This window comes from Natrix helvetica (assembly GCF_964273705.1).
Source record: "Natrix helvetica genome assembly, chromosome: 15".
NCBI classification, from domain to species: domain Eukaryota; kingdom Metazoa; phylum Chordata; class Lepidosauria; order Squamata; family Natricidae; genus Natrix; species Natrix helvetica.
In genome coordinates this window covers 707,012-720,347 of record NC_138565.1, presented here as the reverse complement: position 1 = coordinate 720,347, position 13,336 = coordinate 707,012, and the positions used below count along the sequence as shown (strand labels likewise).

General features: G+C 45.5%; 1 protein-coding gene across 1 annotated transcript; it reads right to left on the bottom strand.

Annotated features, from left to right (window-relative positions):
- Nucleotides 1-120: 120 nt before the first annotated feature.
- On the bottom strand, nucleotides 121-11,428 carry PTGES (prostaglandin E synthase). The gene is made up of 3 exons (XM_081967369.1): nucleotides 11,244-11,428; nucleotides 7,912-7,994; nucleotides 121-2,697 (listed from the first exon to the last, which is right to left on the bottom strand). Exons 1-3 carry the CDS (start codon nucleotides 11,349-11,351, stop codon nucleotides 2,451-2,453), a joined length of 438 nt encoding a protein of 145 aa, XP_081823495.1. The 5' UTR covers nucleotides 11,352-11,428; the 3' UTR covers nucleotides 121-2,450.
- Nucleotides 11,429-13,336: the final 1,908 nt, after the last annotated feature.

Sequence of the window (13,336 nt, the reverse complement as noted above, 5' to 3'; positions counted from 1 at the left end):
TCTTATATAGTGGTTTTTTTCATCCCATTCCACACACCTGACAAATACCTGTGCATTGATTTGAATAGAATGGAATGGAATTCTTTATTGGCCAAATGTGTTTGGAAAAGAATACAAAATGAAATATACCATAGTCAGCTATAGATAGAAAGAGACACTAGAGGGCAGTGTTGTGTCATCAAATGCCTAATGAGCATTTCAGAATAATTTCTGCACCCACCAAAAATCCTCCTGTGGACACAGATACGGAATCCTTTCTGAGTGGGCATTTATTTAGGGATTTCATCCCCTCGTGGGGGACGAAGGACCAGTATGCAATCCTCCCACATTAACCAGTGGAACAGCTTCTCTCCAGAAATTGTGGGCGCTCCATCACTGAAGGTTTTTAAGAAGAGACTAAATAGCCACTTATCTGAAGTAGTATAGGTTCTCCTGCTTGAGCCGGGGGCTGGACTAGAAGACCTCCAAGGTCCCTTTCGGCTCCTTCATTCTATTCAGGGAGAGGCAACTCAAGGTGAGAAATCTGGAAGTCGAGTCATGGCAACTGGCAACTTTTAAAAAACACAACCACAACAATGAGTCAAAGTTCTGGATAACTTTACCTGGATGACTCAGAATCTTCACTGACATACAGGTGAGAAACTTTACTACCCAGAAAACAAATTAGAAGCACGGCTGGTGGGTTTTTCTGGCCTATTTCACTTCCTGCTCTCTTTTACTTTAGATTTGCTTTGCACTCTGCACGTCCTCTTGGGAAACCAACCACCTCACTTTCCCCATGAAGTTCTTGGCACAGATGGGTGAGCAGCCGGGAGGGCCTGCAAGCAGAGAGGCTGACGAGTCTGCCAAAAAAAGAGGAAAGAGCTCATCATTCACGATGGGCTGAGTGGCGATAGCTACGGCCTCGAGATCTCCGAGTGGTGTCCCATTCAAGTACGAACAGGTTTGACGGTGCTTCACTTTTTGAGATGGGACCTGCTTTGGCTGGGCGTTGCCACTTGTTGCGACTGTGGTGAGAGGTGTAGAAGCCTGGTAAAACAGCAGAACCTACACACATAGTAAACACTTGTCCACGGAGTTGGAAGAGGACCTCCCATACCACCTGCTAGGCTGCCACTCAGGAAAATAATGTATAAGTATAAGTAAGTATAATCTTTATCGTCATTGTACTTCTATAAAATGAAATTGGTAATTTGAGACTTCAGCTGTCCTGCCCCAGCCTGAATTCACCCAACCTTGAAGTCATCCTTGTGGGTCATAGTTCCCACCATCTAATTGCTTTTCTGCTGACACATTTCTTACACCATTCTCAGTGGTGTCTGCCCCAACTGGGGAATTCTGGAAAGTGAACAATTCCAATCTAAAGAGCATCCAGACACAGCATGAAGAAAGTTTGAGAGGGTTGAGAAAAAATGTTATCTAAAAACAGGAGTTTTACACCACGTTTAGGTGGTTGCAGGAACTGGGTAGGTCTAGTTTAATAGAAAAGAAGGACTTGGGGAGACATTATAGGAATGTTCCGATATCTCAGGGGCTGCCCCAAAGAAGAGGGAGTCAAGCTATTCTCCAAAGCACCCGAGGGCAGGACAAGAAGCAATGGGTGGAAACTCATCCAGGAGAGAAGCAACCGAGAAGTAAGGAGACATTTCCTGACAGTTGGAACAATCAATCAGTGGAACAGAAGTTGCCTCCAGAGCTTGTGAATGCCCCAACACTGGAAGTCTTTAAGAAGATGTTGGATATCCATTTGTCTGAAACAGTCTAAGGTTTCCTGCCTAAGCACTAGAAGACCTCCAAGGTCCCTTCCAACTCTCCTATTCTATTCGTATTCCATTCCATTCTCTATTTTATTTTCTATTTATTTTTCTATTCTATTCTATTTATTCTATTTGCTCCACCAACTGCAAAGCTTATTGAAGAGAGCTTGGGGATGCAAAAGGCCAGCAGTGCAAACACTTTTTAATTTTAATTTGTTCCATTACAAACGGTGTGAAGGTGAAGAGACGTGTCCATAACTCAACCCACGCTGGACTCTGAACATCTCGTCGCTGGAATGGGCACACCCCGAGAGGCTTCCGCTGCAGTTAGGTGGCCCCCTCTAGATGAGAATGGGTTTTGTCCTTCAACTGATGCAGGAAAAATGTCCCTCACACCCACCCAAGTTGTGATGTTTCTGGCCTGCCCACACCGTAAATTCCTCGGAAGCAAACCTGGACATTGCAAAGTTATCCCCCACGCCTTGCAAGCAGGAGATAAGAAGTCCACCCATTATAGCCTTTTTCTCCCAAGAGAGAGAGAGAGAGAGAGAGAGAGAGGAGCCGGAACCAGTTAAGGGTAACTCAGCCGTAGGGTGAAGCCTTGATTTCTTCCCTTTGGATTCTTGCTATCTCTTCACACCCTCTCCTTAATATCACGCAAGACCAACTGGGGACGAAGGCCACCAACGGGCGCTAACGCCGAATCACTGAAATGAGGATCTGCAAAGCCATGGAGAAACACGGGATCTGAGCCACGGTGTAGGCCATGGACCGGATGGGAGGTCTCAGCTTGAGGAGGTAGGCTACGGTGTGAAGCATCCGGCTGAGGAAGAAAATCAGAAAGTGGATCCGAGCCACTACTGGATTGGGATGCAGGAAGCTGTAGACGGCCCCGATGAAGAGAAACGGGAAGATGTTCTCCATGTCATTGCGATGAACCCTGGAGACAACAGAAGGACACAGAAGAGGGACGTCATCACGTTTAGTCCTTTAGACGCAACGTCAGGAAGACTCACCTGGGCTTCTGGGTACTATTAGGGGTGTTCTGACTTCGGCTTCCCCAAAAAGCCCAAAGCAGTGTCCTGGTCCCAACAAAACCCCTTTTGTTAAACGAATGTGAATTCCTCTCCTTCACCTTCAACCAAGGCCTGGCAAACAGCCTTTCAAAGGAATATTTCGGACCACAGACCTTATCCATCTTGGAAAGCTGCCAGGTAAATATTTTCCAAATGAGATGCTGTGGAAGGAAAGACTGGGCACAGAGTCTCTGAGATTCACGGACAGATGTTCATACTCCGGAAACGAATCTAACAACTGAACGAACGAATTGTCTCCTGCAAAAGCCCCCTCCCCTTTCGTTCCTCTTTTGTTTCCTCTGGGACGGGCCAATCACCTTCCACCTGTGGCTTTACTCCCAAATTGACCCTGATTTGTGAGTCTTCTTCTGGCAGCTCTGCGTATGCGCACACTGGGAACAGGCTCCAGCTGTTCCTCTGCCTCACGGCTGTCTAGCTCCAGGGGCACTTGATCACTGCCAGAGAACCTGGGCCCCCTCTCTGCCTCCGATGCAGAGCCCTCATCCGAGCCTTTCCCAGACTTCAGGACTGGCCCAGGTTCCTCCCCAACCTCCTCACTGTCTGACTCTGCTGGCTGCTGGCGGGCCACAACAATGGAGTTCCAGAAGATGGACAAGTTAGAGCAGATTCAGAGGAGTCCCAAGGGTGCTTTTTCAAGCGGCCACTGGACATCTTTGTTTTGACTTGAAGATGTTTCGCTTCTCACCCAAGAAGCTTCCTCGGTTCTAAACTGAAGAATGATGCATTCCAGTACAATTCTTCAGCCAATGAATTCTGTTGTGGAGTTTCCAGCCTAGCCTCCTGACTGACTTAAATAACATTTAATCACATCATTAGAAGAAGAAAAAAGAACAGGTAACCTGCCAGATAATTGCAATGAACAGCGTCACATTGGCTGCTCCTGTTAACTTCACAAGGTTTTGCCAGGAATCTCAGAGCAAAAACAAGGCACAGAGAAAGCAGTTTCTCAGTATTACGGTTGGCTGGTTTCACTATATATATATATGACAAACATCTGAAAAGCAAACTTTGATTTCATCTTTGTCTTGACTGGTGGAAAATCCCATGTAACCCGAGTCAGCCACAGTCCTAAACAAACCTGGCGCCTAACTTCCCAGAAGTCACAGCTGGGCCTTTCCCATAAGCCTCTCTACAGCTCATGGCTTCTAAGGCAAACACCCACATCTGTAATTCATTGTGTTATTTGCAAGACAGATGGACACTTAGTCAGCCAGCCAGTTAAACACCCAATAAATCCACTTGAATGGAGCCTGCGCAATTAGAAATCCCTCTGAAATGGGTTTTGTTTACCAGTGCAAATGTAGAGTTGGCCAGGATCTTCAAGAATGACTTGAGGTCAAAAGAATCTCTCTCTTCAATTCTCTAGATTCAACTTCCAGAGAAGGACTGAAGGCCAAAAGAAGCTCAACCTCAAATTTGCGTGGAATAACACGCACAGCCGGATTCCATCCCTACCTACCTACAAGAGGCACAAAAAGTGTGTGGCTCTTCAGCCATTTCCCGTGGGACTCATTCATGTACACAGCCACCTTGGCCATCTCCCAAAGTTGTTAATGGGAGATTATATAAACAAGAGAAGGTTATGACCTAAGGCACCCGACTTCAGCTACTTCCCGCCCGTATTTCAGCCCAGGGCATAAACACAACTCAGACTGAGCTATTTTATTGGTGTTGTAGAAGATTAACCTTTTGATGACCCAATGAAGAGATTTCTTGCCTAGGTATTATACCTTAGAGAAACTCTGCCCTCTTTGGCTAGGAAATTCAGGGTGTAAATCATTATTTTGCCCTCGAGGCAGGGAGGAAGTACTGGGGAAGAAGGAATGAGTTACAACAAGTTCTCCTTGGGTTACATAGATGTTGTAACAAAGGAAAACCCATAACATATAAAAAATATAGAAAGAGAACAATCCAATCACTTCCCCAAGGCCTTTGGACTAAATTGTCTACCTCAACTTTCTCTTTTTCCTGATGGGCAGCCATTCAGTTCCTGCCCCTTCTCTTTGCTTTCTCTGAGAGTTGGGAAGGAGCAGGTGGTGAAGTAGCCTCCTTCACCCATTCTCCTCTCTCATCACTGGCTGTCGCAAATACGAGCCAGTTGCCAGGCATTCCAGTTTTGATCAAATGACAGTGGGGAGGCTGCAACTGTGAAAAATTGCCAAAAGCTACATGTTTCAATGCTGTTGTCACTTTGAACAGTCACTAAATGAATTGTTGTAAGTTGAGGACAACCTGTACTAGAGTCCAATGAATAACAGAATGGCAGAGTTGGAAGGGGCCTTGGCGGTCTTCTAGTCCAACCCCCTGCTCAAGCAGGAGACCCTATATACCATTTTAGACAAAAGGTTGCCCAATCTTTTCTTGAAAATCTCCAGTGATGGAGCATAAGTCGGCCCACTGGTTAATTGTCAGGAAATGTCTCCTTTATTGTAGGTTGCTTCTCTCCTTGCTTAGCTTCCATCTGTTGCTTCTTGTCCAACCTTTGGAGAACAAGTTGACTCCCTCTCAAACATTGGAACACTGCTATCATGTTCCCCCTAGTCCTTCTTTTCATCCAACGAAAAAGGAAAAGGTCTTTACAAGAATCAATGGCTGGAAGATTATTAAAGGGAGATTATTACCTTAATCTAGAATGAAGGAGGAATTTCCTGACACTGAGAACAATTAACCAGTGGAACAGCTTGCCACTAGAAGTTGTGGGTGCTCCGTCCCTGGAGGTTTTAAAGAAAAGTTTGGGCAATCATCCATCTGAGATGGTATGAAGCCTCCTGCCTTGTGCTTGGTTGGACTAGAAGACCTCCAAAGTCCCTTCCAGCCCTTTGATTCTATGATGGTTTGAAAGATATCCGAGTTCCCAGGGTTTGCCATACCCCCTCCCCCACCCCCAACTAAACTTGCCAGGCTGCAGAAAACATAATTAAACATGCTGGAAGTAATCCTATTAATTATCGTCAATTCACTGAACAGCAACAAAGCTTAAATTTAAAAGGTATTTCTTTTCTTCTTCCTCGGGTTCCCTCAAACTTTGCAAAACAAATGGGCCACCCAGCAAAATGCCACAAGTCCTGGACAAATGCCAGCCAGCCCTCAGCCATGGAGGCCGCGTTCCTTGCAAACTGAGCCAAGCTGAAAAATCCTTTCTATCCCCCCCCCCTTTTTTTTTTTTTTGCTTACAATCTGGAGCCAACTTTTAAGCTCAAAGCAAACAATATGTTGTAAATCTTCCCCAAAGCTCCAGTTGCTTTCTCTGGAGTTCCTACGCTGGAACAAACAGTATTTCTTTTTTACGACTGCTGAAATAAGATCAGAGAAGCCAGGAGGAGGAGGAATAACACTTTTAAAAGTTAAATAAACAAGGGCTGCTTCCTCCCACAATCAAATTCCTTTCTCTGGCCTGGAGAAATCAAGATTATCCCCTTGATTGGGGATTAAAAGGTTTAAAGTTCACACTTAGGCAAGGAAAAAACCAAATGTAGAGGTATAGTGTAGGTGGTACCTGGCTCAATAGTGAGAGCTCTAGTGGGCAACCATTTAAATATGAGCCAGCCGTGTGCGGCAGCAGCCAAAAAAGCCAACACCATCCTAGACTGCTTCAACAGAGGGACAGAATGCGGCAAAGAAGGAGTCAAGCTATTCTCCAAGGCACCTGAGGGCAGGACAAGAAGCAATGGGTGGAAACTAATGAAGGAGAGAAGCGACTTAGAACTAAGGAGAAATTTCTTGACAGGGAGAACAATTAACCAGTGAAACAACTGGCCTCCAGAAGTTGTGAATGCTCCAACACTGGGAGTTTTAAAGAAGAGATTGGACAGCCATTTCTCCAAAATGATATTGGGTCTCCTTCTTGAGCAAGGGGTTGGACTAGAAGACCCCCAAGGTCCCTTCCAATTCTGTTCTTCTGCATTCTTTATTTTGCCACAAACCGTAAATGGGGGCTGAAGAGGGAGAGGCGGTTTCCCCAGCTAGGCCCTATTTCCTAAGCATTTTTACAAAAGAACATAAAATGCCACCCGGGTATAAAAGAAACTTCTGTCCTGCTAAATAACCAGGCGAAGGCGGCCAGGAAAATGCTTTGTTAACCTGGGTTGCATGCTTTGTGAACCCAACGCCCGTCGCTCCTTGGCACTTGAGTCTTACATTCCTTTTCAGATCACGCTTGTCATCGCCAGCCTCTCTCAGGAAAAAAGGAGAGGTTTACAAGTCTGGAACTGCACAAGGCAGGATGTTTTTACGTCGGGGGGCCTCTGGTGTTTCTAGCCAGGGTTGAATAATAACAGAAAAAAATCACTCTAAGGGAATATATGTGGGCCCGATTAATCGGCAGGAGGGGAGATTGCAAAATTACTCACGTCCCTTTGAAACGCAAGGCTAGTCTGCTCTTTTTAAAAATAGGATAAATCAAAGTTTATTAGGGGATAAGATAAACTGCCTCTCTGGCACGCAAATTTTTGCTTTGAAAAGATGGGACTACGTTCCAGCGATGGGGAGGGGAAGGATCTGGAGACCTTCTCAAAAGATTTGGGGGGCACCCACAGCCCCTTAGTGGGTCTCAGGCCTGCCTTAAACCACAGCAGACAAGCTACAATTGAGCCCCAGCCTAGATAAACCACCCATGAGCTTAGGGCAAAGTGTTGCTAGAAGATCAAAACTGGCTTGAAAGAATTGATTGGCCAGCCATATTATCCTTGGTTAATTTGATGGTGGATGAAGGATCCCGCCCCCAAGGAAACACAGATCCATGGCATAGTGGAGACACGCTGGAAGAAAAAGAAGAGGAGGAGGAGGAGAGGGAGGAGGGAGGAGAAGAGAAGAGAGAAAGAGGAACAGGAAGCAAGCAAAAAGAAGAGGAGAGAAGAGAAGAGAGGAGCAAGGAGAAGGAGAGGAGCGAGGAGCGAGGAGAAGAGGACAGAAGAGGGGAGGAGAGAAGCCTATTCGGCTTGCAAGGTTCTGTCACTAGAGCTATTCTAATCAAAATAGTTGTAGGCCTACCCGGTGCCTGTTTCTTCGTCTGGTCTACCTTGCTGAGCTGACCATGGCTGATCCTCAAGAGGACTTACCTGAGACATCTCTGCACATAGGGATCTTCTCTGTGGAACTCCAAGCCACCATGTTTGAGCGCGTCCTCGGGATTGGCAAAAGCCTGGAAAGGACCAGAAGAAGAGAATGAACATCCAAGAAGAACATTCAGCCAATCACAAACTGCTGGCACTTCTTGGTTGAGAAGCAAACTTATTTACTTTACTTTACTTTATTTCAAATTTATAAACCGCTCCCTCTCCCCGAAGGGACTCGGGGCGGTGTACAGTCGAAATAAATTATCTTCTTCTTTTTCCTCAAAAGTCTCCAGTTGCCTTCTGATTAAAAAAAAAAAAAGCACCTTTGGGACAACTACGACCTGCATGACTAAGAATCTCCATAGACATCATTCGTGGCTCTTCTGCCTGGAGCAGGGGTCGGCAAACTGCAGCTCTGGAGCCTCATGTGGCTCTTTTATCCCTCCGCTGCAGCTCCCGGTCACCGGTCGGTTAAAAGGAAAAAGGTCGCTGCGCTAGGAGTATGGTGAGGGAACCAGACTTACAGTTGGCTCCAGAATTGAAACGGGGGGACGGCGGCGGCGACGACTTCCGGTTAGGACCTTTGTGGCTCTTTGAGTTTTTAAGGTTGCCAACTCCAACTCTATTTCATTCAATTGAATAAATTGTAATAATAATCAAGATTGTTTTGCTGCCATTCCCTGCATAGAAAGTGGTTCTTCCTGAACTCTCTGGCATGAGCCAATTTTTATTTTACAAGAGAAGCCATAACTTTGCCTTCAAAGATAAACAGTTCCTGCTGCTGTCTGCTTTTAAGACCTTCATGGATTATGAATCCTGAAGAGAGTGGGGGCGGTTTGGTATTTTTTGGCTGCTGCTTGTTTCTCTTGCTAGGAAGGGTTATCGGCTTCTCATACACTCCCCACCGACAGCAGCCGTGGTTCCTTTTTGGCAGCCTTCAAATCTTACACCCTTTTCCCAGGTTTCAACACTTAAAAAATAAAAAAAAACCAAATTTGAAATGTCGTGCAATCCCCAATGGAAAAAAAAATCCCATTACACCACCAATGATGTCATTTTTTATTTTGGCATCAGCCATAGTAGGAAAATCTTGGTGGTCAGGTTTAATACTGGAGCTAAGATGACGTCAATGTTGCACAAGAGTTTTAAAAACGGTTACGTTCTGGGGATTCTGGGAGTTGAAGTCCATCCCTCTGAAGGTTGCTAAAAAACACGGGTTCACTCTATGCATTTAATGAAACCTAATTGTTGTGTTGCTTTTTTGGATTAGGCAGTCTTCCAATATTTGTGGGGCTGCCACAAGGAAGAGGGGGTCAAGCTATTCTCCAAAGCACCTGAAGGCAGAACAAGAAGCAATGGGAGGAAACTCATCAAGGAGAGAAGCAACCTAGAACTAAGGAGAAATTTCTTGATAGTGAGAACAATTAAATGGTGGAACAGCTTGCTACCAGAAGTTGTAGGTACTCCATCACTGGAGGTCCAGAGCAATCAAGATTTAATGGCCTGGTGATCCCCAGGGCTGAATTTAGACATTTCTGCCTCAAATGCGGAATCCATTTGTCTGAAGTGGTGTAGGGTTTCCTGCCTAAGCAGGGGTTGGACTAGAAGACCTCCAAGGTCCCTTCAATTCTGTTATTCTATTCTAAATGCCAAATACCCCATTTAATCAGGAGAATACAGATTCCTCTATGCTAAAATCAACGCATGAACATGTTTTTAAAATGACACAATCTTTTGCTCAGGTGTGCCATGGAGTTATGCACCTGGCCTTCTATTTAATCCCCAAACACAGTGTTTTTTTTTTTTTTTAAAGAAGCTGTTATATTTCTTTTATGTGCTGGCAGTCTTAGAAATAAGGAAGGCTGTGGGATATTGGCTCTAACTTCAATTCATTTACACACACAAAACCCATTTTTACAGCTGAGGATTATAATATGGAGCCGTAATTCCCATAAAATGGAATTGGGCACCTCACATAAATATCTAATTCTGTTGAAGTTGCAAAGACAGGAATTTAAGTAAATGGAAAGAGCCTGCAGTATCCTTTTAAGGAATAAAAGTGCAGTTTTTGTAAAGCTTTTTAAAAGGTACAGGAACAGTGTGTATTTATATTCTGTTATATGATCTGGTTTAATGATAAACTTGAGGGCTACATTGATTTTGCATCAATCCCAATGAGTATCGCATGGATTTTTTTTTTAAAAAAAAACTCAGGCCTTTTAAACCAAAATATATCCAGTTTTTTTCTTTCACGACATTAGCACTACTTTTTCCCGCATTAGAAGTTTTATGCATAAAATTAAAAAAAAAAATCAAATACTCCTCTTACTAAGTGTAAAACAAAACAAAGCATTGTCTTAACTTTTAAATCCTGTGTCATGCTGGACACAACAATACTTTGCCACAAAGAGACAAACTTCTAAGATGTCCACCCGTAAAGCCAACCGATAATTGTTTCCAAGAACAGTTTCAAACTTATGAAAAGTGATGCAACCCAGATCGATCTATCATCTATTATAAATAACAAAGTGCCAAACATATCTAATATTCCAGTTTTCTCCAGGTATCTAATCATTTTTTTCTTTAATCACACATTACTAATTAATGTGCTAAAACAATATTCATGAACGAAGGGAAATATACTTGATAATGTTGCAGGATCCAATGTGGGTGGGTCACGGGGGACCAGAGGTTTATTCTGCCCAGTTTTGGGGTGGTCACGCGGGAGCCCATCCTCTGCAAACTTCTCTACGTGCCTTGGGCTATTCAGAGCCACCATATAAATGCCACAATCACTTACTAGCCAGAGTCAGCGCCCCAATCTGCATCTAAAAAGCTTCACACAACAGCCAGTGTAGAAACACCAGGCACAGAACAGCACACAATTCCCTGAGGGTGGGCTCCAGATAGCTTGAACCTTCTGAGCGACCCAGATTGGATCCTAAAGCAATATTTTCCTAACAATCACACATCCCCGCGTTTTAAAAGCCTCAAACATTCCTTTCCCCGAGCCTTCGGGTAAAAGCGTCGCTCCTTGCAGCTTGCTGGTTTGCCCCTCCTAGGGAAGGTCCCAGCTGCTTCGGAAGAGCTCCTCTGGAGATCATGGGCTCGGGAACACCCCTCCCCCCCAGCCTCCAAGAAGCCAGAACACCCCAATGGGGGTTACCTCCTGCACCTCCAAAAAAGCAGGTAGGCGCGAGCGGGGAAGAGGCAGGCGAGTGGTTGATGTCCAAGAGATTCCCCGCAGACGGGAATTTTTCTCCTCTCCCAAAAGAATTCGCAAGGAAAGAAAACTGCCTTTCGCTGCCCGTCTCAAGCCGCCGTTTTCGGCTTACCTTCCTCCGGAGTCTGACTTGCCCCGTAAGGATAGCCACGGCGTACATCTTCAGGATGAGAAGCGTGGCGAAAAACGCGAAAGAGGCGAAAACCTCGTTTTGCATCATTTTGGCAACGCCGGAGGGGAGACTGCTCCTTCAGCGCCCTCTGGCACGGACTATATAGGATGGCGATTAAGCAAAGGGGGTGGAGGATATGCTGTGGGGGATCAGCCCTCCTTTACACAAAAGCCCCACGCATCGCCGCCCCTACGACCCAAGCCAGCCACTTTCGCTTCCTGCAACGCGTAATAAACCACGCGAGTTTCTGGCTGCGTTGGTACCAGATGCAAAGCAGAAACCAAGCTAACTAGAATAAAATTGGCCTTAAAAAGAACATTTTTTAAAAAAATACCGCCTCCAATTCTGGTCCCCACGGTATAAAACAGATGTTCAGACTTTTTTTGTGGGGGGGTAGTTCAAAGAAGAGCAACTAAGATGATCAAAGGTCTGAAGGCTTAAACCTTTATTTTAAAAGTTGTGGAGACTCTGGAAAAAGTGCAGAGAAAAGCAACAAAGAGGATTAGGGGACTGGAGACTAAAACATATAAAGAACGGTTGCAGGAACTGGACATGTCTAGTTTAATAGAAAAGAAGGACTTGGGGAGACATGATAGGAATGTTCCGATATCTCGGGGCTGCCACAAAGAAGAGGGAGTCAAGCTATTCTCCAAGGCACCCAAGGGCAGGACAAGAAGCAATGGGTGGAAATAATTTGTCTGAAATGGTAGAGACTAGAGCTTCCTGCTTTTGAGCAGGGGGTTGGACTAGAAGACCTCCAAGGGCCCTTCTGGGTGATTAAAATTGGGGTTATGTTACCACCCTAACCACTGAGAAGATGGGACACGGTGGCTCAGTGGCTAAGATGACATGCCATCTTTATTTCTGCCAATTCTTCCTTGTTCGGGCATGTCTTCACCCTGTTCATGAAAGCAGCGTCCAAAAATTCCAATTCAATTGTTGGCATGATTGTAGGAATCCCCACACAAGGACACACCTTCACCAGGCATGTTAAGGTGTTGTCACTACCTCTCGCTTTGGAGGTTCGGCTGCAGGCCACAAGTTTCCATCTTGTTCAATGTCGGTGGGGAGAGGGAGTCCTCATAAAAGTTTGCCTAGACGAGGGGTGTCCCCCCGCCAGCCTGGCTAGCGAATTCTGGGAGTTGAAGTCCACAAGTCTTAAAGTTGCTAAGGTTGAATGCCTTTGGTCTAGACCAGGGGTCGGCAACCTTAAGCACTCAAAGTGCCACAAAGGTCCTAACCAGAAGCCCCCCATTCAATTCTGGAGACAACCGGAAGTCCGGATCCCCCACCATAGAGTCTCCTCCTAGCGCGGCATCCTATCCTAACCAAAAGCCCTATCGATTGTGGAGCTGACTGGCGACAGGGAGCTGCATCAGAGGGATGAAAGAGCCACAGGTGCTGACCCCTGGTCTAGACTAGATCATGATTGTGAGTTAAGAGTGGAAGAATCCGTATAATGAGGCCTCGTTTCCATTAAAATCTCTCACCCCACTGATCATTCCTGTTCTCTGCCCCCTAGAAGCCCAGCAGGAAAACCCAACTTCTGGGTCAAAGGAACCCATCTGCTTCACCAAACGTGACTAAGGTGTTGGGGTGAAGGTCATCTTTAACCATAGCTGAGTCCTATGGCACAGATTGTTAGGATGCTGACTCTGTAAGCTGCTTGTGGACTTCAATTCCCAGAATTCCCCAGCCAGATTTCTGGGCGTTGAAGTCCACAAGTCTTAAAGTTGCCAAGACCCCCTGAGCTGTTGAAGTCCTTGACAAGAGTTTGGAGTTCTCGGTCAAGTTCTTGGTCAAGTTTGGAGACTACAGCCGCTGAAATATTCCTGGAGACTACTTCGCTGTTGTTTGGAGCATGCAGTTGGCCCCCTTTCCCAGCGGTTAAACCCCTGGATTTGCTTATGCAAAACCTTCTTAAGAAGATTAGCAAATCCTCAGTTGGGTCTCCAAACACAACAGCAGCTGGGAAGAGGCCTCATGGAAGGGGAGGCTGGAAAGATGATCCCTCTGAGCCGGACCCATGGACA

Excerpts from the sequence above, each read along its gene's own strand:
- PTGES (XM_081967369.1), bottom strand. The coding sequence starts at position 11,351 with ATGATGCAAAACGAGGTTTTCGCCTCTTTCGCGTTTTTCGCCACGCTT. Across the intron at positions 7,995-11,243 it reads AAGTCAGACTCCGGAGGAAG|GCTTTTGCCAATCCCGAGGA; the intron begins GTAAGCCGAAAA and ends GGTCCTTTCCAG. Across the intron at positions 2,698-7,911 it reads TATGTGCAGAGATGTCTCAG|GGTTCATCGCAATGACATGG; the intron begins GTAAGTCCTCTT and ends TGTTGTCTCCAG.